The 18,353-nt window shown below is 44.9% G+C and overlaps 5 protein-coding genes across 5 annotated transcripts; 2 read left to right on the forward strand and 3 right to left on the reverse strand.

The window, feature by feature from the left end:
* Positions 1 to 725: 725 nt before the first annotated feature.
* Positions 726 to 3,647, reverse strand: EAF02_010987 (uncharacterized protein; the record flags this gene model as incomplete). The annotated part of the gene is made up of 3 exons (XM_038907035.1): positions 726 to 2,765; positions 3,250 to 3,385; positions 3,625 to 3,647. The coding sequence occupies 3 exons, from the start codon at positions 3,645 to 3,647 to the stop codon at positions 726 to 728; spliced, it is 2,199 nt and encodes a 732-aa protein (XP_038753061.1).
* A 4,041-nt stretch (positions 3,648 to 7,688) lies between these two features.
* Positions 7,689 to 9,147, forward strand: EAF02_010988 (uncharacterized protein; the record flags this gene model as incomplete). The annotated part of the gene is made up of 2 exons (XM_038907036.1): positions 7,689 to 8,405; positions 8,458 to 9,147. 2 exons carry the CDS (start codon positions 7,689 to 7,691, stop codon positions 9,145 to 9,147), a joined length of 1,407 nt encoding a protein of 468 aa, XP_038753062.1.
* Positions 9,148 to 9,568: 421 nt separating this feature from the next.
* On the reverse strand, positions 9,569 to 10,189 carry EAF02_010989 (uncharacterized protein; the record flags this gene model as incomplete). The annotated part of the gene is made up of 1 exon (XM_038907037.1): positions 9,569 to 10,189. One exon carries the CDS (start codon positions 10,187 to 10,189, stop codon positions 9,569 to 9,571), a length of 621 nt encoding a protein of 206 aa, XP_038753063.1.
* Positions 10,190 to 10,560: 371 nt separating this feature from the next.
* Positions 10,561 to 13,403, forward strand: EAF02_010990 (uncharacterized protein). Its single transcript, XM_038907038.1, has 2 exons — positions 10,561 to 10,959; positions 11,009 to 13,403. The coding sequence occupies exons 1-2, from the start codon at positions 10,679 to 10,681 to the stop codon at positions 13,077 to 13,079; spliced, it is 2,352 nt and encodes a 783-aa protein (XP_038753064.1). The 5' UTR covers positions 10,561 to 10,678; the 3' UTR covers positions 13,080 to 13,403.
* Positions 13,404 to 13,410: 7 nt separating this feature from the next.
* EAF02_010991 (uncharacterized protein) lies at positions 13,411 to 18,272 on the reverse strand. The gene is made up of 3 exons (XM_038907039.1): positions 17,927 to 18,272; positions 17,723 to 17,872; positions 13,411 to 17,670 (listed from the first exon to the last, which is right to left on the reverse strand). The coding sequence occupies exons 1-3, from the start codon at positions 18,125 to 18,127 to the stop codon at positions 13,606 to 13,608; spliced, it is 4,416 nt and encodes a 1,471-aa protein (XP_038753065.1). The 5' UTR covers positions 18,128 to 18,272; the 3' UTR covers positions 13,411 to 13,605.
* Between the last annotated feature and the right edge of the window lie 81 nt (positions 18,273 to 18,353).

The following is an 18,353-nucleotide window of genomic DNA, read 5'->3' on the forward strand; positions in this document are numbered from 1 at the left end:
CTCATGGCCCCGAGATAGATAGCCCTCAGGATTCGGAAGCGAAACCCTTTTTGTACGAGATATATTTCAGATAAGAACTACCAATTCATTTGACTTTTAATAAGGTTTTGTCACTTTCCGAACCCAAGGAATATACCCCCAAATTCTATCCCACCACAAGTCATTTCAGACCACTGCAGCAGCAGACGTGTATCGTTTCAAGTAGTCGAAGTTGCACACACAAACAGACCCAAAATTCAAACACCCAAAATCAAATTATTGAAACTGCATTTTTATTCATTAGAGACGAGAGGAAAGCCTTTATTTACAATTTTCCAAAGTGGTACGCTTGCTTGCTTTCCTCCACTCACAATTTATCTTTCATGAATTGACCAAACCCATCATCATCAATCAATCACTAACTAGACTAAATACCAACTAACACCAGAATGTCGGCGAAGTCAAGAGAACCATTTGTAACTTTGTAAAACGGGAACTAGAAAATTCAATGCAACAAGGGCGGGCAAGGGTACTCAGCCGGTATCAAAAAGCACAATCCACACTCTCTCCTTCTCATTTACGCTTATCCCACGTTAAACCCCTTCCTCCACATTACGAACTCCTGGGACAAGGCAAACAAGGATCTGGTAATATCTTACAGTTCAGGAAAAAGGTGTGCCTCCCAGAGTATAATCGCTGTGTCTGTCTTACCACAACCATCTCATCCAGCCACTACTTTCATCCACTTATTCCTTGTGGAATTTTGCCTTCAACTTGCCAAAAAAGCTAGTACGCTTCTTCTTTTTGTCAGCCGCGGCAGAGTTGTCTGCGGCATTGGTGCTTGATGGAGTGGCGGATTCGGCAGAGGACTTTGCGGGGGTCAAGGTAGCACTCTCCTTTGGAGGGGTAGCTGGAGCAGAACCTGAGGTTTCGGGAACAGTTGTAGAACCCAGTCCACTGGTAACAACAGGTGCAGCGTCTTCTCCGGTGGCGGGACTGGTGTGAGGTGAAACATCCCTGGAATCGATTGGCTTTGTTTCTGTTGCTGCTGGTTCAGAGATGGTGGGAACGTTGGTGGATTCAACCCCTGTGGTGACAGATGGGACAGTAGCAGCAGAGGTGCTTGGAACCTCTGTGGAGGTGACTCCACTGGTGACAACTGGGGCAGTAGAAGCAGCAGGTTCAGAAGGCTCAACAGCACTTGTCGAGTCAATCTTTGGTGCAGGTTCACCGGTTGAGTTTTCAGGCTTAATCTCGGACAACAATTCCTTCTCGAAGGCCTTCTTGTCGAGGACAGCTTCTTCGTTGGCGGCAGCCTCTGGGCTTTGACCTGATTCAGCAATTGACTCCTTGACAACCGCAGGGGTGTCCTTGGCAGTGGATGTCTCGGGCTTGACTCCGGACAATAATTCTGCCTCAACAGCTTTCTTGTCGAGAACAGCTGCCTCGTTAGCAGCAGCTTCTGGGCTTTGACCAGACTCAACAATTGATTCTCTGACAATTTCTGGAGTGTCCTTGGCAATTGTTTGGTCAACAGTGCCGGTGGCGTTGACCGATTTGATGGACTGTTGAACAGATTCTGGCAACTTGCTGGTCAAGCTCTCTGGAAGGTTGCTTGGAATGCTTGCAACGGTCTCTGGAAGTTTGCTTGGAATGCTTGTAACGCTCTCTGGAAGCTTACTTGGGATAGCGGAAGCAGCAGCATATGCGGCACCTCCTACAGCGATGGCAGCTGCTCCAACAGCAGCGGCAGCCTCACCTGCAGTAACAGTCTTTTCAGTCTTGGTTGTTCCTTGTCCAGCAATTCCTTCAGAAGTTGTTGGAGCAACACCAACTTCCCTCTTAAGCTCCTTCTCAACGGCGCTCTTCTCAGAAACTTCGGATGGAATTGCGCTGGCCTCTGGAGCAAATCCTGCCTCCTTTTGGCTCTCCTTGACAACTTCTGGCACCTTTGTCGATTCGAGTGGAACCTTGGCGGCAAGGATTGATGTTGTGGTTTGAGGACCGGCAGATTGGATGGTTGGGTTTGTCGCATCAAATGTTCCCGCTTCATCGACTCCAGTTGGCAAGCTTGATTCAGGAATCAAGTTCTTGGTTGAAGAAGACAAACCGAGGATTCCAGTACCATTAAGTTCGCGTTCCGCCTGAGGAGTGACAACTGGAGGAAGGATGGGAGCATGGCCCAATGCGTCGCTGTTTTCATATGATTCCTTGTCGGTGCGAACCGCTGAGTGGATGGTGTTGGTAGTGAAGTCGCTTGATTTAGGGATCTCTTCTCCAGGCGCAAGTTTTATAGGGTTTACTCCACCAGCAAAAGCGGGGAGCGGTGAGACACCAAACGTAGACTCGGCTTCGGATTTGGCTTTGTCTGCAGCGACAAGCTCGGGGTCATCATGTACGCCGGAAGTGATATCGTTGGTGGTGAAAGAGCTTGGATGTGGAACATTCTCTCCTGGTGCGAGTTTGATAGGATTGACAGCACCATCTGCAGCGGGCAGAGGATTCACAGAGAAATCACCAGTTTCTACAGCCGCTGGAGTTTCGGGAAATGCTCCAGGCAAATCTGAAGAGCCATTTTGGGCGAGTGGGGATTTCTCTTTCTCAAGAGGAACATCCTTTGCCAATTCTGACGTAGTGGAGGTTGGGGCAACGCCAGACATAATTCCAGCGGTTGCAGGTGTATGTTTGACAATTCTATCTGTTGTGAGGACGTTGTTTAAATTTCCCGATGCGTCGTTTTCTTGAGGAGCGGTGTGATCTGTCACCCAGTTACCGTCGACGACGAACTGTGTGGTATTCGATTAGCTTTGTGAAAAATTGTGAAAAATTGACAAGGTTCGAGAGAAACGGCAGGAAGAAAAAAAGAAGAAGATGGGTCAGGCTATGTTTTTAAAAGAAGGCCGGTAGTTGAACATAGCTGAAGCAAACAAACAAGCGGGGTTGGGGAATAGGCGGGACCTAGCCTGCGTGTACAATTAATCATGCAAGCAACAGGCCTGATTATTTTTGGGAGTGAATTTTGCCAACTTCGAAGCCTGGCAAAATCAACTTCATGCGTCATAAGTGGAGGAATTTTTTTTAAAGCTGCAAGTCTCACTTTGACGCATGCTTCGAGAGTGGGAATTTGAATCACTAGGCGCATTTGACGAGCGACCTCGATTTCAATTTCGACCATGTCGCAATCATTGTGGCCATTGTTGCCACGATCGTTGTCGCCGATAAAAGCAAATTCCAATATCGCATCCAAATCATCCGTCATGTTAAGCTCACCTTGTAATAAATCTTTTCTCCAGCGTTTGCCAGTTGGACATCCTTCGAAAAGACATCGCCGTTCTTTACTAATTTTTCGCTCTTGGACCAGTTGTCGAATGTTCCAGTAACATAGACCTCTTCCGCAGGATGCTCCCTAATGAGAACCAATTTGGTTAGCGATTGAAAGAATCAAATTGATCGCGTATGGCTTGATGAAAATTTGTGCCACTGTGAAGAGAACCTCTTGCGCATACTGGTATGTGTTGCAGATGATGGGGGATCGGAAATGCAGAAGAGAGGAGTCTTCTCAGAACCTCGAATTTGTCATTGGACAATTGAAACGATGATTTCCAGCAGGATATAAATATAGAAGAAGAAAAAGCAAAAACTTACCACTTGAAAACAAAGCTTCCCATTTTGATGGGTATAGGGTATTCAGCAAACAAGAAGAGATAATGTAGGTGAAGCTATCGTAGGTAATAAATAAATGAAAATGATGAATCAAAGACGAAGTTTTGTTGGATGTCGAGGAGAAAAGCTGAAGGTGGAATAATAAGATTCGACCTTTTTGAGATTTGATTGTGTTATGCGTAGTAGGGTAGGTAGCAGATAGTAGGTAGTAGGTAGTAGGTAGTAGGTAGTAGGTAGTAGGTAGTAGGTGGTAGGTGGTAGGTGGTAGGGTAGAAGTTGGTGGTCGGAAATTATCTGGGATTGGCGCAAAAACGGTTCAGTGCGGTTACAGATACGGACGATAGATGAGCTCTTTGTACAAAGTTGGTAGGTATTGGTAGGTGATGAAGACTTTTGGCTGGATTTGGATTTGGATCTGACTCTGGATCTGACGCTGACTCTGACTCTGACTCTGACTCTGACTCTGACTTTAACTTTAACTTTGAGAATTTGACTCTGTTGGAGTATTAATTGATTTGTTTCTTTCGATAAGGGAAGAAGATATCACTGATAACCCAAGTTTTAATCTAATTTTAAATATGCGATATGCGAGTCTTCCAAGGTTATTACGGTACGGTACTGGATGGAGTGAATCGAGAAAGAAGGAATTTCCCACTCGAAGATTCTCTTTATACAATGGAATAAAATGTGGTGAGAAAGATAGCAGAAGGTAGTAGGTACAATACGGTACGGTACGGTAGGTATGGTATGGTCTTCATGGGATTCTTCTTCTTTGCCATCCAATCAATTGCTAATGAGGAGGCTGGCGGAGAGATAAGAGAGGAGGGATTATGAGTGAGCACCTAGGGATGGATGAGCATGAGCATGAGCATGAGCATGAGCGTGAATGAGAAGAAGTGTTTGCTATTTATTCTTCTTCTTTCTGATGGATGTGACCGAACGATAGAACGATCGAACAAGCACAACTAAGCTCTTTTGTTATCAATGCCAATGCTACCTATCCTTATTGATGGCTGTGTGCAGTGCATATGCAAGAATATGCTTGATTGCCTCATCAGAGAGCCCTGGAGACCTCCGATTCCTTAAAAGTGGCTCATGAAATACCTGGCTGGTAATTTAAAGTGATTAATGTCAAATAGTCCGGGTATCATGCATGTATGACATTGTATGTACAGACTCGAGATAGAAGAGTATGCACCTATCCATTTTCTATTTGAAGTTTTTCTTTTGATTACAATACATAGTAGCTGGTACTGCATCTATCAGTCGAAAACCTGAAAGTTCTTTTATGCTACATGAACGTTTGACTGCTTGAATGTTTGACTGCTTGACAGTTGACAGCTTGACAGCTCGACAGCTCGATGAGACCACTTTCCATGATGGATGGATAGATATACGTAAAGAGCAGTAGTGTAGGGCTTCATGGGAGAAACCCTTTCACAGTACCTAGTCCCTCCCGGTACCTACTAGGCCGTGTGTGTCATGAAGGGGGCAAAAACTTGAAAATTAGAGTTCCCTAGTAGCATGGTGAACTTGGCTGAAGCTTTCATTCGTGATGATTCTGACGATTCTGATGAAGGGGGCAATCCGAAACTAATAAGCACTTATTAGTAAGTAAGAAGACTTTGGACAATCGGATTCTTGATAGAACGACCGGTGATGCCGCTTTTAATCACCGACCGGAAGGGAAGGGAAGGGAAGGGAAGGGAGAGAGAAGAGGACTCTTATTTATTAATTATTAATTGCTTCTGCCTTATTATTGCGGGGAATCCAAAGGAATCAATCACGCATTGGAGCGAGCTACTAGCTACTTATTATGTAGTGCTATCATAGGTACACCAGTACTACCAGTAGATGGAAACTTTATTTCACTCATCATGATTGTGTGAGGAGTATCATGAGCTTCAATTGGAGCCGACGGCCCCTTTATGTACACTCGAGTCACGATATGAGAATCCAAGATTTGCTCATGTATGAAGGAGGTACTCGGTACTCGGTATGCATTTAACATAGGTAGTAGGTACCTCAGTAGGTCGTAGCAAATGTTTTATTTTATTTTATTTTGTTTATTTTATTTTACTTTATTACTTTATTGATTTTACGTCTTTCTCCATCAAAACCCCCTCTTCCCCCCTCCAAGGAAATCAATCAATGAATCCTCTCCTCCGTACAGTCGAAGCTAACACCTACCTAGGTATACGTACTAGGTATCGACTCTCTCGTAAGCATTTGGATAGCTTTTCTTGCTGTGACTATGACGTTTTCTCAACCCCTTAATCGGTGCTTGTACGCACAAAGTATCAAAGTATCAAAGGATCCAAGTATCAAAGTGTCCGATGGTTATGGAAAGTCTATCAGATCATCTGTAGATATGTACCCAGCTCGCCTAGGTAGTGTTGATGGATACGAGGGATTTAAAAGACATTCATTAACCCTCCGCATGTCATTCATGATTATCTGAGATGAGTTGTATGAGTCGTACGAGAGAAGAAGCCAAAGCTACCCAATACGCTCAATACACCCAATACAAAGAATCACACCAATAAATAACCCATCCATATTTCAATAAAAGGTCTGTCGCAAACAATCGGAGATTGAGCTCTCGGTGAAAAAGTCATGGTTCTTTGTTTCAATCAAATTTGGATGATGAATATGAATGGCTATCTAGGGTGATTCCATATCGAACCAAGAACTAATCTCAATCACCGACAGCAAATTGAATAAGGAGAAGAAGGAGGAGAGGGAGATACCACGACTAAGACCATCAATCGAGCAATACCAATCATACAGCCTTTGTTCATTGCAAATCCAAATGTCTGATATTTAAAGCTATTGAAATGAATGTTCTCACAGCTTGGACGCCAATCTTTCCTCTCTCCACGTATATAAGAAGTATTTGACCAAATATCGATAAAAAAGATGGGAACTCTTTCCAACACATTTTATTCATCCAATACATTGTCTATTATCTGTTCCTGGACCCTTTGCTTTGTCAAAGTATCATCTACCTAGGTCGAGGGAGAGACATCGAGAGAGTTCAATATTGACCTTGTTATCATATATACCATTGTTCAACTTTCTCAAGGGAATACCTCCCCTACACATCGACCGACCTAGTATCATCGTTATTATCATTATTGTTATTATTGACTTGACCTGATCATCCATCTGATCCATCTTCGCACACATACATACATACCTACCTACCTAGTACATACTTACATATATACCTCCCATATCTCCTGCGTACATAAAAGAAGATTACCTTGCCGCACCCAAACCTCAAGCATTATTCCTTCGGATCGTTTCAATTCCTTCTAGGTTTCTTCTCGAACTTTTCATCGAAGCTTCAAAAACCAATCAATTTTATTCCATCTCACTACCGCTTCCCTCCCCCACATCCAAGCGAGAAGGGTTGTTACGGTAGGCAAGAGCTTCGCCATTTCCCCCCTCCCCTCGCCTTGTCGATCAAGATACCGGTACCTTCCTTCCAGTCTCTCTAGTTAACTCTTTCCCAATAACTCCTTTTAATTCCCTTCATTTCAATTATCATCTCAACGCTCGCAACCTTCTATCACACCAACACCATCTCATCTCCTACCTCGTTAGAGTCTCGTTCCAATATAGAGAGGGCGGACTCAAAGCTCAACCTATTCAATAAGGTCCTGGTAGGTGTTACCTTTACTCCACTTTCCCCGTGGATTCATTAATTCTAGTACAAAGTACTGAAGCTTGTATGTACACAATAGAAAGGAAGTTGCTCTGGATACATCAATCATTTCCATCAACTTTCTAGCTGTCAGTGGCATGTTCTCTTTACGCTCCCTTCACATTGACTCACTGCATGCACTTCTCATGAGCTCTCACTAAATTGTTTTACCATCATATAGATTGCACCAACTTCATCCGTCGACTCCTTCTCAATTCCGCCTTATCTGCCGTGGAATCCTCTTCTCGATTCACCCGATTACATTGTCGCAATTTTATGAATCTTCACTAGTCTGTAAACAAAGCATTGAGCTGTTTACCTCACATAACGAGTTCGAATGTCACTACCGTCGGTGTACTTGACCGAAATCGAGTCCCTCAGTCAAGAAATTATTAGAAATCAGCCTACCGATATTTTACAATTCTGTGCCAACTATTTTAGTCAACGTCTAGAAACTGAGCGCACTGGGTTTCTGTCAGCTCGCAATAGATCATATCGTTCCGTATCACCAGGGACAGCAAATCGGCCGAGAATGGCTGGAAACACATTTCCTGGTCGGCTTGGAACTCACGCCAATCCTTTTGGTGGTGATGGAAATGGTTTAGGACATGAACAAGCGGTTCCCGGCAATATTTCAAAAGTCATAGAGGAGGATGAAAATGATACGATAACATCACCAACAACACCAAATTTTGGATTCTCAAAGGGAGTCCCTTCGTTTGGAGCTTCGTTTGGACCTTCTTTTGGAGCTTCATTCGGAGGAGATGCAAGTACCGGAGACTTTCCACCATCTTCTTTCAAACCTGCGAGCGAAGGATTTCCCGAGCATTACGGCATGGGAAGGCGCACTTCTGTTTCCGCCGAATCTCTCAACCCAACAGCTTCATCCAACGATAACTGGTCTCCACCCTTTCATCAAAAAACACCGGATCAAGTAGCACGCTTGAAGAAGTCAATTTCTGGAAACTTTCTCTTTAGCCATCTTGATGACGAACAAAGCGCTCAAGTACTAGGTGCTCTCGTAGAGAAGCCAATTCCTGCCGTTGGTATCAAGGTACGTGTAGCTTCAATTGTTGAGCCTTTTGAACCCCACTAATCTAATCTAGGTCATCTCACAAGGTGATCAGGGAGATTTCTTCTACGTAGTCGAGAAAGGCTCTTTTGACGTACATGTCAACTCCACTGGCTCACTGCAACCAGGTCCCGATGGTCTCGGGACCAAGGTAGCCACCATTGAGCCTGGTGGATCCTTTGGTGAACTCGCCCTCATGTATAACGCCCCCAGAGCAGCCACAGTTATATCTGCAGAGGCTTCCTGCACTCTCTGGGCTTTAGATCGTATAACTTTCCGCCGAATTCTCATGGATTCAACATTTCAGCGCCGTCGTCTCTATGAAAGTTTCCTCGAAGAAGTGCCACTTCTCTCAACTTTGACCCGTTATGAAAGGTCGAAAATTGCTGATGCTTTGGAGACACAGAAATACCCACCTGGTACTTCGATCATAAATGAAGGAGATGCCGGAGAGGCATTCTATCTTCTTGAGAGTGGAGAGGCCGAGGCATACAAGCGTGGTGTAGATAACCCAGTAAAATTATACCACAAGGGAGACTATTTCGGAGAATTGGCGTTACTAAATGATGCTCCCCGAGCTGCTAGTGTTGTTAGCAAAACCGAAGTAAAGGTAGCTACCCTTGGCAAAAACGGGTTCCAGAGGTTATTGGGACCGGTTGAAAGTATTATGAGAAGAACAAAATATGAGGGCGTGGAGAGCATTGATCCCCTTCACCAGAACTAAAGGATAGTTGGTTTGGAATGGATTCGTTTTACTTGATGGCGTTCAGATACAGGTTACGTTCGTTCATGAGATGATCAAATGGACTAGGGATTATTAGTGGGCAATACCTGAGATGCAGACAAGAGTCAGATTTTCAATCACTTTGCAATTGTATTATTGATGCTGTTAGCGAACTGCTTTTGAATGCTAATTAGTCTTACACCATGCATCTTTTATCCTGACGTCTCAAATCATAATCTTGTGATGTAACCTCAAGGATGCCAAAACCGTAGACATAAACATCTCAACAGTGGTACTGAATCTTGTCCACATTCGACCCTTCGCGGTTCAGATATCATGTAGTCTCAACCAGAGCCTGGCGAGTAATTTCATCCCATTTCCCTCCTCTCTATCCCATATCTTACATGCTCCCAATTCAGAATTAGCTAGCACCTGCTCTTCTCCTGTCCAAAATCTCCCTCCTAATACCTTCAGCTGCCACCTCTGTCTCCAACACCCTCCCGATACCCTTCTTCCACCCTTCCTCTAGACCCCTAATCTCCGCCTCCGCCGCCTCCTGTGCATTCTTCCTCCCAATTACCACAAGATCAATCTCATCTTTCTTTGCGGCGACCTCCCTCTCCAACCCCTTCAATATATCCTCCAACTGCGCGTTTCCAATCAACCAAGCATTTTTCCCAAATTGATCGAGGAGAGAGAGATTGGTAAGACGCGTATTTAAATAGGTTTGAGAGGTGTAGGCTTGGGAGAGGAGCGTCTGAGCTGGGAGCGTCGAATCTGCGGGGGAGAGTGTTTCGTAGCGGGTTAGGTCGATGGCTTTTAGAGGGGGTGGAGGGGTTGAAGAGGATATGCGAGCGTGTTCTGCGGTGAGGGCGGGGGAGAGATTGGAGGGGAGAAGAGCCGGGAGAGAGGGGTGTGGTGTGGATGGGGAGTTGGGCTCGAGCGAGCTGGTTATGAGGGATTCGGCGGCGGCGCGTTCGGAGGGGGTAGGTTCGATGTCGATGTATGGGAGGGATTCATGGATTTCGTTTATGAGAGGCATTTTGGAGTGGAGTTTGGAGTAAAGTTTGAGGATTGGGGTGATGGATTATGAGGTCGAGGTGTTCGATGCGAGGGAGCTTGAGATTTGGTTGAAATTTGTATAAGCACCAATTCGCGATTGTATATTTCCTTTCGTGTTTTTAGGTATTCCCGATATAGACGGATTGTGATAGATCGTAGCAACTAATTTTGAAATTGGATATAAGTGCTTGGAAAAAGTTGATGTGTTTGTTTGTTCGATATAATAAATATAAATTTCTTATGTGCAAGTCAAACACGCCCAGAAGCTTAAGGTTTGCCTTGCGCGCCAGGCTCGCTCCACTAAGGGAGCTTGACTGGGGACCAAGGAACCAGCCGCCACTCCCGCCTCAAGCTTTAAGCTACCAACTCTACATTGTTCACCATGGGATGATGTATTGACATTCCCATACTTCATAGGGACTATATTATCATCAAAATAAAATTGTAAAGTATCGTTAGCTTTGAAATTATGGAGCGGGATCCGGAAATGAAGATCGGTCTTCTCGACCAGAACCGACGTGAGCATAGACAGAATAACTCCCGCCCAAATCGATTTTGGATGAATGTCGTTGGAGCAATTGTCATTGTTGTAACTATATTATGTTTATGTGATTCTTCCAATGGCGGATCTTTGCGAAAGGGGCTTTGGGTATGGACGGATGGGGATTACAAAAATATCGGCAATCAACAGTATGGTAGTTCAGAGGGGAGCCAGTATTTACTGGGGGTTGGAAAAGCAGATATCACTGGGTACGAATCTTGCATTTCAATATAGTGATACAATACTAACACTTATTAGTCCAGTTGTGGAAATAAATATGATGGGATATGCAGATACCAAGCAAGTTGGATCGGGGTTACGACAACGCCTTTATTCTCGAGCCTTTATTGTAGGAGATATCGACCGGCCGGAAGACCGGTTCGTCTATCTCGTTCTGGATACGCAGTCGGGAGATACTGCTGTTAGATATGGGATACTGGAAGGTCTCGCAAATCTAGGTAGTGATTATGCTGTGTATGGACAACAGAATGTAGCCGTGACAGGCACACATTCTCATTCTGGTCCCGGGGCATGGCTGAATTATCTACTACCCCAAATTACCAGCAAAGGATTCAGTAAACAGAGTTATCAGGCTATAGTAGATGGAGCTGTTTTGTCTATCCAAAGAGCTCATACCAGCCTTCAACCTGGATATCTGAATGTCGGTTCGACGAAAGTTTTTGGGGCCAATATCAATCGAAGTTTATATGCCTATCTGGCAAATCCGGAAGAGGAACGAGCAAAGTACAATGCCAGTACTGAGGATGATGGATCTGTCGAGAAGGACCTCACTCTTTTGAAATTCTCACGAGCTTCTGACGGGAAGAATATTGGGGTCTTGACATGGTTTCCTACACACGGAACTTCAATGCTGGGGAACAATACTCTTGTTTCGGGAGATAACAAAGGTGTCGCTGCAGATCTCTTCGAAAAGAGTGTACTTCAGGAGGACAATGCAGCTGAAGGATTTGTAGCCGGGTTCTCGCAAGCCAATGTTGGTGATACAAGCCCGAATGTTCTTGGTGCTTGGTGTGAAGACGGTTCCGCGCAGCAATGTAGTTTTGAAAACAGCACGTGCAGTGATGGCAAAAGCCAGTACTGCCATGCTCGTGGTCCTTTCTTCCGCGTAAAGGATAATGGTGCATCGTCTTGCCACGAAGTTGGCAAGAGGCAATTCCAGCCTGCCAAGAAATTATACGACGAGACTGAGGCAAAGTTGACTGCTGTTTCGGGATCGTCCGTGAAATCGTTCCATACATTTCAAGATATGTCAAACTTCTCTTTTCCTTTGGACAATGGAAGTTACGTTCATACGTGTCCAGCTGCTTTGGGGTATTCCTTCGCGGCTGGAACCTCTGATGGGCCAGGTGCATTTGATTTCACTCAAAATGATCCCAATACACCAAATGCTTCGCCCGTGTGGCGTGTCGTGTCCGGTCTCATTAAGGCACCAAGCAAGCAACAACAGCGTTGCCATTACCCCAAACCTATTTTACTTGACGTTGGCGAGATCACAACACCTTATTTGTGGACACCCAATGTAGTCGATGTGCAATTACTTCGAGTCGGACAACTTTTCATCATTGTCAGTCCTGGAGAAGCAACAACGATGTCTGGTCGTCGCTGGAAAGAAGCCATTCACGACTCCGCCGCATCAACCATCCTCTCCGACTCATCCTCTCCAGACCCAATCGTGGTCATCGGAGGCCCAGCTAATAGCTACACACACTACATTGCCACTCCCGAAGAATACGGGATCCAACGCTACGAAGGCGCCTCTACTCTCTACGGCCCCTACACCCTCAACGCCTACATCAACCTCACACTCTCCCACCTCCCTTTCCTCAGTCCAACCTCCGTTTCTCAACCCCCACCCGGCCCGCTCCCTCCAAACAACGTCAATAAATCCCTCTCCTTCATAACCGGCGTCGTCTATGACGGCCACCCCATCTTCACCTCCTACGGTGATATCAAAACCGACGTCTCCCCCTCCTATCCCCTTTCTTCCTCTCCCATCATAACCGCTACATTCATCGGCGCCAATCCACGCAATAACCTCCATCTCGAATCAACTTATGCCTCTATCGAAATGTTCATCCCCGACACCTCTAAATGGGTCCGAGTTCGCGACGATAGCGATTGGAGCCTTATATTCGAGTGGAAGAAAGTAAGCGAGATTTTGGGCACGAGCGAAGTAACTATTACGTGGGAGACGGAGGAGTGGGCTCAGAAGGGTCGATATCGAATTAGATATTTTGGCGATTCCAAGGCGGTGGGGGGCGCGATTACGCCGTTTGAGGGGGTGAGTGGGGTGTTTGAACTTGTGTAGTGAGGGGTTCGATAGGGCTTCCTTTTTTTTATGGGTTATGGTTATGGTTATGGTTATGAGCATCGGACGGGGGGATTTGGTAATATGGGTTTAGGGGATGGGGTAATGGTATACATGCATAATTGGATTGGCATAGCATGGACAGGTTAAATTGCTAATAATGTCAGGATGACAGAACGGTTATATTGGATTGTAAATTATATTTTGATATATTGACTTCACTTGGAACATTCATACCACTGGGATTTGGATTCGAGTTTGGAGATCGATATCAACCTATATGATGAAATTGAGTGGAAATCTATACATCATTTGGGACATTGTGATTCTCAATTATAACATGATTAATCTGTCTAATTGTGATTTTATACTTTTTTAATTTGCTGGGTATTATACTGTATAGACAAGCTCGCGCTCAAGACAACACCAAAATGTGGAAAATTCCCCCAATCTCTCATTCAAGTATGTAACCCAATCTTCGCCAATAAACTCCATCATATCACCATGTCTCCACATTATCGTAAATTCAACTCATGGCTGCTCTCTTCAGTTTTATTCTCTCTCTTTGATCTACCTTCCATGCATCTTCGAAAAGCGTTGGCTTTACTTTTAGATCCTCCGGGCTAAGATCTAATGCTCTGACAACCTTGAATGCACCTGTACCAACGCCCATTGTCTGTCCCATGATGATACACTCACTAACACCCTCGATTCTATCCGTCTTCATGCCCGCGGCCGCATCGAAAAGATGATCTGGTGTTTTCTCAAAGGATGCAAGTTGCAATACACTATCTCTCATTTTGGAGAGACCGAAACGTGTGATACCTAAGACTTCTCCCTTGTACGTCATGACATCGGCAAGAAGTTGCATGTGACGAGGATCGATGTCCATGTCTGCCATAACGGTTGCAATTTCGTTGGCGATTGTGGAACGAGCGGCTTCAATACCGAGGACATCACGCATCTCCATGACACTGTTAGATTTGACTTTGGTGCCGTCGACACCTTCAGTTCCGATACAGGCACGGAGACCATATCCTTCGACGACGACGGTGTACTCTGGCACCGCATCTTCAGATGTGTTGATGATAGCTCTTGTGGCTTCTGGATATCCAGATATTGCCAATTCTGGCACAGCGCGCTTGAGGTGATGTACACGAAGTAGAAGGTCAGAACCGCCCTCATCGAGGGAAGGTTTTCCTTTAGCTGCAGCTCCTCGAGCTGTGGTGGGAGCGCTACCATCGTGTGTAACGTTGATGAAGATGCAATTCCCTTTGACGTGTAAATCCTCGCTTCGGACCTTGAGTTTCTTGTTTTTCAAAATGGTATGTGCAATATTCTCCACAGTAACTTCGATTTGCCTGTTTACCAAATATTCCGTGTCTACAGCCAGACAGATTATGGCAGATTTCGCTGACCACATGTCCTCGGCAAAATGAAGAACTTCATGCAGATAGGTCTTCTCCATACGAGCTTTGACGAGACGGGCTACTGACAATTCTTTAGAGTTGAGCAGAGGGCATTTGACGAATGGCGTAGCAATCGTCTTTGAAGCGTTGATAATTTCCTTGATACGGGGTACACCTGCTGTCAAGTTCATACCAGCGACACCAGCAAAATGGAAAGTTTTCAAGGTCATTTGTGTTCCCGGCTCTCCGATCGATTGTGCACCAACAGCTCCGACGGCATGACCTGGCTCAACCTTGGCTCTGGAGTACTTTTCTAGACAAAGTTCGCAAAACTTCTTAATGTAGGTCTCGGAAACCTTGGCAACTTGGTTGACATAATCTCTTGATTCCGGCCACTCGTCTTTCTCGTTGTAAAGGATGCCCGTAGCTTCTGGGTCATCTACGAAATCATGAAGCCCAGCCTTCGTACGTACTCTACCCATGTGTGATGCTTTTTCTCCGATGAACTTGTTGACAGCAGCAAGGAACTCCCGACCACCATCATGCTCATCCACGCCGTAGTCGCTGGCATCGTCATAACTTAATGGTTCTCCATTGCGTAGTCCAAATCTAGAAAATTTGGCTTTAAATGTTGCCAAGTGTTCCGCACATTGTTTGGTAACCTCGTATGGTAGAAGTGATCTTTCCTCATTGTTCCATGTAAGAGTCTCTGCTTGAGTCCAGGTTCGCTTGAAATTGACAGGAACTGCATTCCCCTCCATGTCTAGGGGATCCAGTCCGTCGGCACCAAATTGGAACTGAACAATTCCACCACCAGAAGTTCTAACAGTGTCGTCATATTGTGTCGACAAATCCTCCAGTGATTTCATGAGTCGTCGTGACATGTAACCTGTTTCTGCTGTTTTGACTGCGGTATCGACTAAACCTTCACGTCCGGACATTGCGTGGAAAATAAATTCATAAGGAGTCAATCCTGTGAAAAAGCTGTTCGCTACGAAACCTTTGGCAGGAGGCTGTTTAGAATGTTTCGGGAAATGGGGAAGTGTTCTATCTTGAAAGCCTTCTTGGACACGAGAACCTCCAATAATTTGTTGCCCTACCAGCGCCACCATCTGCGCAACGTTAATTGCTGAACCCTTTGATCCCGAATTAGCCATTACTAGCGGGGAGCTTGAAGCGTATAAGGTTCTCAGACACTCTTTTCCAGCTGCACCACGAACTTGACTGAGCTTTCCGGAAAGTTTAGCTTCAAGGGTCTCCTCCATACTCAAACCTGTAGATTTTTCCAATGTATTGTTCTTGAAACTTTCGATCAATTGCTCACACTCTACATAAGCAGCAGCGATCAATCTGGCTTTACTCTTGTTGAGTTCTTCGGAAGGATAGACATCGCTGATTCCTATAGAGAACCCCATATTCGTCAGGTACCGAGCAGAAAGCTTAGACAGCCGATTCATGGCCACAACTGCTGCGTCTGGACCATAATCTCGCAATATGACATAGAAAATAGAGTCCTTCTTTCCAGATCCAACTGTGCTCTTGTCCATGAGACCACACATTACTTCTGAATTTCGAATCACTAGCCATCCGTCATTGGCTTCCATGTCATTTGCAAACCCTGTTGGTACCATACTTGGTACGAAATCTCGACATTTTGCGTCAACGTTAACGAGGATATTATCTTGCTTATTTGGGCGCATGAGAATGCTGAAAACTTGTTTGCCAGTCCAAAGGGCTTGTGGCTTCAGAATGGCTGGCTCAGGAAGTTGCAAATGAAGGTTTGCGTCGACCATGTACATACAAATATTTGTGAAGGTCTTGCGATCGAAAAAGTTCTCTTTATTAGAGAGTAAATAAGCTGCAGTGATGAAATCCTGGGTAGCAGAAATAATAGGTTCTCCGTTCTTGGGAGTGGAAAGATTATTTTTCACTCCCATAAGATTGATCGCCTCGGTTCGCGCCTCCTCTGTTTGCGGTACGTGAAGATTCATTTCATCACCGTCGAAATCTGCATTGTATGGATTACAAACACACTCATTCAGACGGAATGTTCTCCAGGGTCGAATTTTGGCATAATGACTCATGATACTGAGCTTGTGCAGAGATGGCTGACGATTGAAAAGTACAATATCACCATCCTCAAGATGTCTTTCAACAACGTCTCCTATCTTGAGGAATTTTGCCTCATTATCCCGCTTGGCAAATTTCAAAGATATCTTATGGTTGGAATCTTTCTTGACGATTTGTTGCGCACCAGGATGAACATTTGGTCCGTTGATAACACACTGACGCAGTTTTTCGATGTTCTGACGTTGAACCCTTTCAGGATATGTAAGATTCTTTGCCACCAATATAGGAACGGCAACTTCGTCGATACCAAGATTCGGATCGGGAGAAATGACGGTTCGTCCAGAGAAGTCCACACGTTTTCCAGACAAATTACCTCGGAAACGACCTTGTTTTCCTTTCAACCGTTGACAAAATCCTCGAATCGCCTTTCCGAAACCAGGTTGCTGAAGACCTGGAACGTCGCTGTTGACATACATGGCGATTTGTAGTTGAAGAAAATCCCATTGCTCCATAATTGTTTGAACTGCCTGACCTTTGTGTAGTGCTGCTCTTAGCAAAGAGGCCATGCTAACAATCTCGGCAAGTTTGGTGGTAATATCATCCTCATTGCTTCCTCCATCTTGCTGAACAGATGGCCTAATGCAGATTGGGGGTGCCGGAACGAACTGCCATAGAAACATCTCAGGGCGACCTTCAGCGGGATTGATTCCAAGAAGTTCGCAATCGCTCGGCGTAATCAACTTGAATAGGTTCAGTACCCTCAATGGGTGTAGATCCTCATACACTTTCTTTACATGTTTCTCCAACTCTGTATTGTGCTTCTTTGCTTCTTCGAAGGATTTTTGGTATTCAGCCATTCCAGGTGGAACTACCTTCTTAGCTGCAGTAGACTTGTTGTATTTTGTGTATTTGTCATGTGCCAATCGAACGGGACTGATTTTTCTGATTTGACCGTTGGTAGCATTGCAATGGGGGCATTGACTTGCTTTTCGACATTGTTCGTTGATCTTCTTACAGATTTGCGTGCGCTTTAGATTGTCGATACCCGGCTTTCGTAACTCTTTTAAGAATTGTCGTCGCTCGGCATCAGTGAGTAGAACTCTGGCGCATGTCTTTGAAGGTCAGCATCCGGCTACTCGCACGGAGATCAAGCTTTGGAAATACCTTGCAAACGTTTTGTAAAATCATGATAATTAATTTCAAGTATCCAATGTGAAAAGCTGGAAGCGGTAATCTAACATGACCAAAATGACCATTGCAGTCTTGGAGACCTTTATCACAAGTATCGCAACGCCCAGATTTGCTGGAAGTACCCTGGGAGAGCGCATTAGTAGGTAAAATTCATAGATCGAGACGGATTTCCCCTACCAATCTTGGGTCAACAGGGCCATGGGGAATAGCAGTCCGACCAGCGTCGACATTATATAGCATTTTATTCGAAACCTCTATAACACCCTGGTTGACAATGTCTTGGTTTGACTGGATTCCGAATTTCAATTCTTTGAATCGTTTCGGAATCTTGTCGACGACTTGCGCCTTAATCGACATGCCGCTGGACATCATGGGCATACTGTTTATGTGCTACCGGCAATGATGCATAGACAGGTGAAGCTATTCGAGGATGTGCTTAAGATTATGTTGAGCTTTTTTGCTATCGCATTATTGTTCCAACAGGATCGGATTGAGTAAAATTCGGGGTGTCGAAGTTGGTGGGCAGCGTGATGATGATGGAGATGTCAAGTCAAATTGGTAGATTCGGATTTGATCCGCAGAAATTTTGGTATGGTTGGTTCCG

Source organism: Botrytis sinoallii (assembly GCF_014898435.1).
Source record: "Botrytis sinoallii strain Bc 23 chromosome Unknown BSIN_029, whole genome shotgun sequence".
Classification (NCBI taxonomy): Eukaryota; Fungi; Ascomycota; class Leotiomycetes; order Helotiales; family Sclerotiniaceae; genus Botrytis; species Botrytis sinoallii.

Bases quoted from the DNA above. Each gene is read 5' to 3' on its own strand.
- EAF02_010991 (XM_038907039.1), bottom strand. From the start codon at position 18,127: ATGCCCATGATGTCCAGCGGCATGTCGATTAAGGCGCAAGTCGTCGAC. The intron at 17,873-17,926 runs GTAGGGGAAATC...GCGCTCTCCCAG, and splicing joins GCCCTGTTGACCCAAGATTG to GGTACTTCCAGCAAATCTGG. The intron at 17,671-17,722 runs GTATTTCCAAAG...TGACCTTCAAAG, and splicing joins TTTTACAAAACGTTTGCAAG to ACATGCGCCAGAGTTCTACT.
- EAF02_010990 (XM_038907038.1), top strand. From the start codon at position 10,679: ATGGAGCGGGATCCGGAAATGAAGATCGGTCTTCTCGACCAGAACCGA. The intron at 10,960-11,008 runs GTACGAATCTTG...AACACTTATTAG, and splicing joins GGAAAAGCAGATATCACTGG to TCCAGTTGTGGAAATAAATA.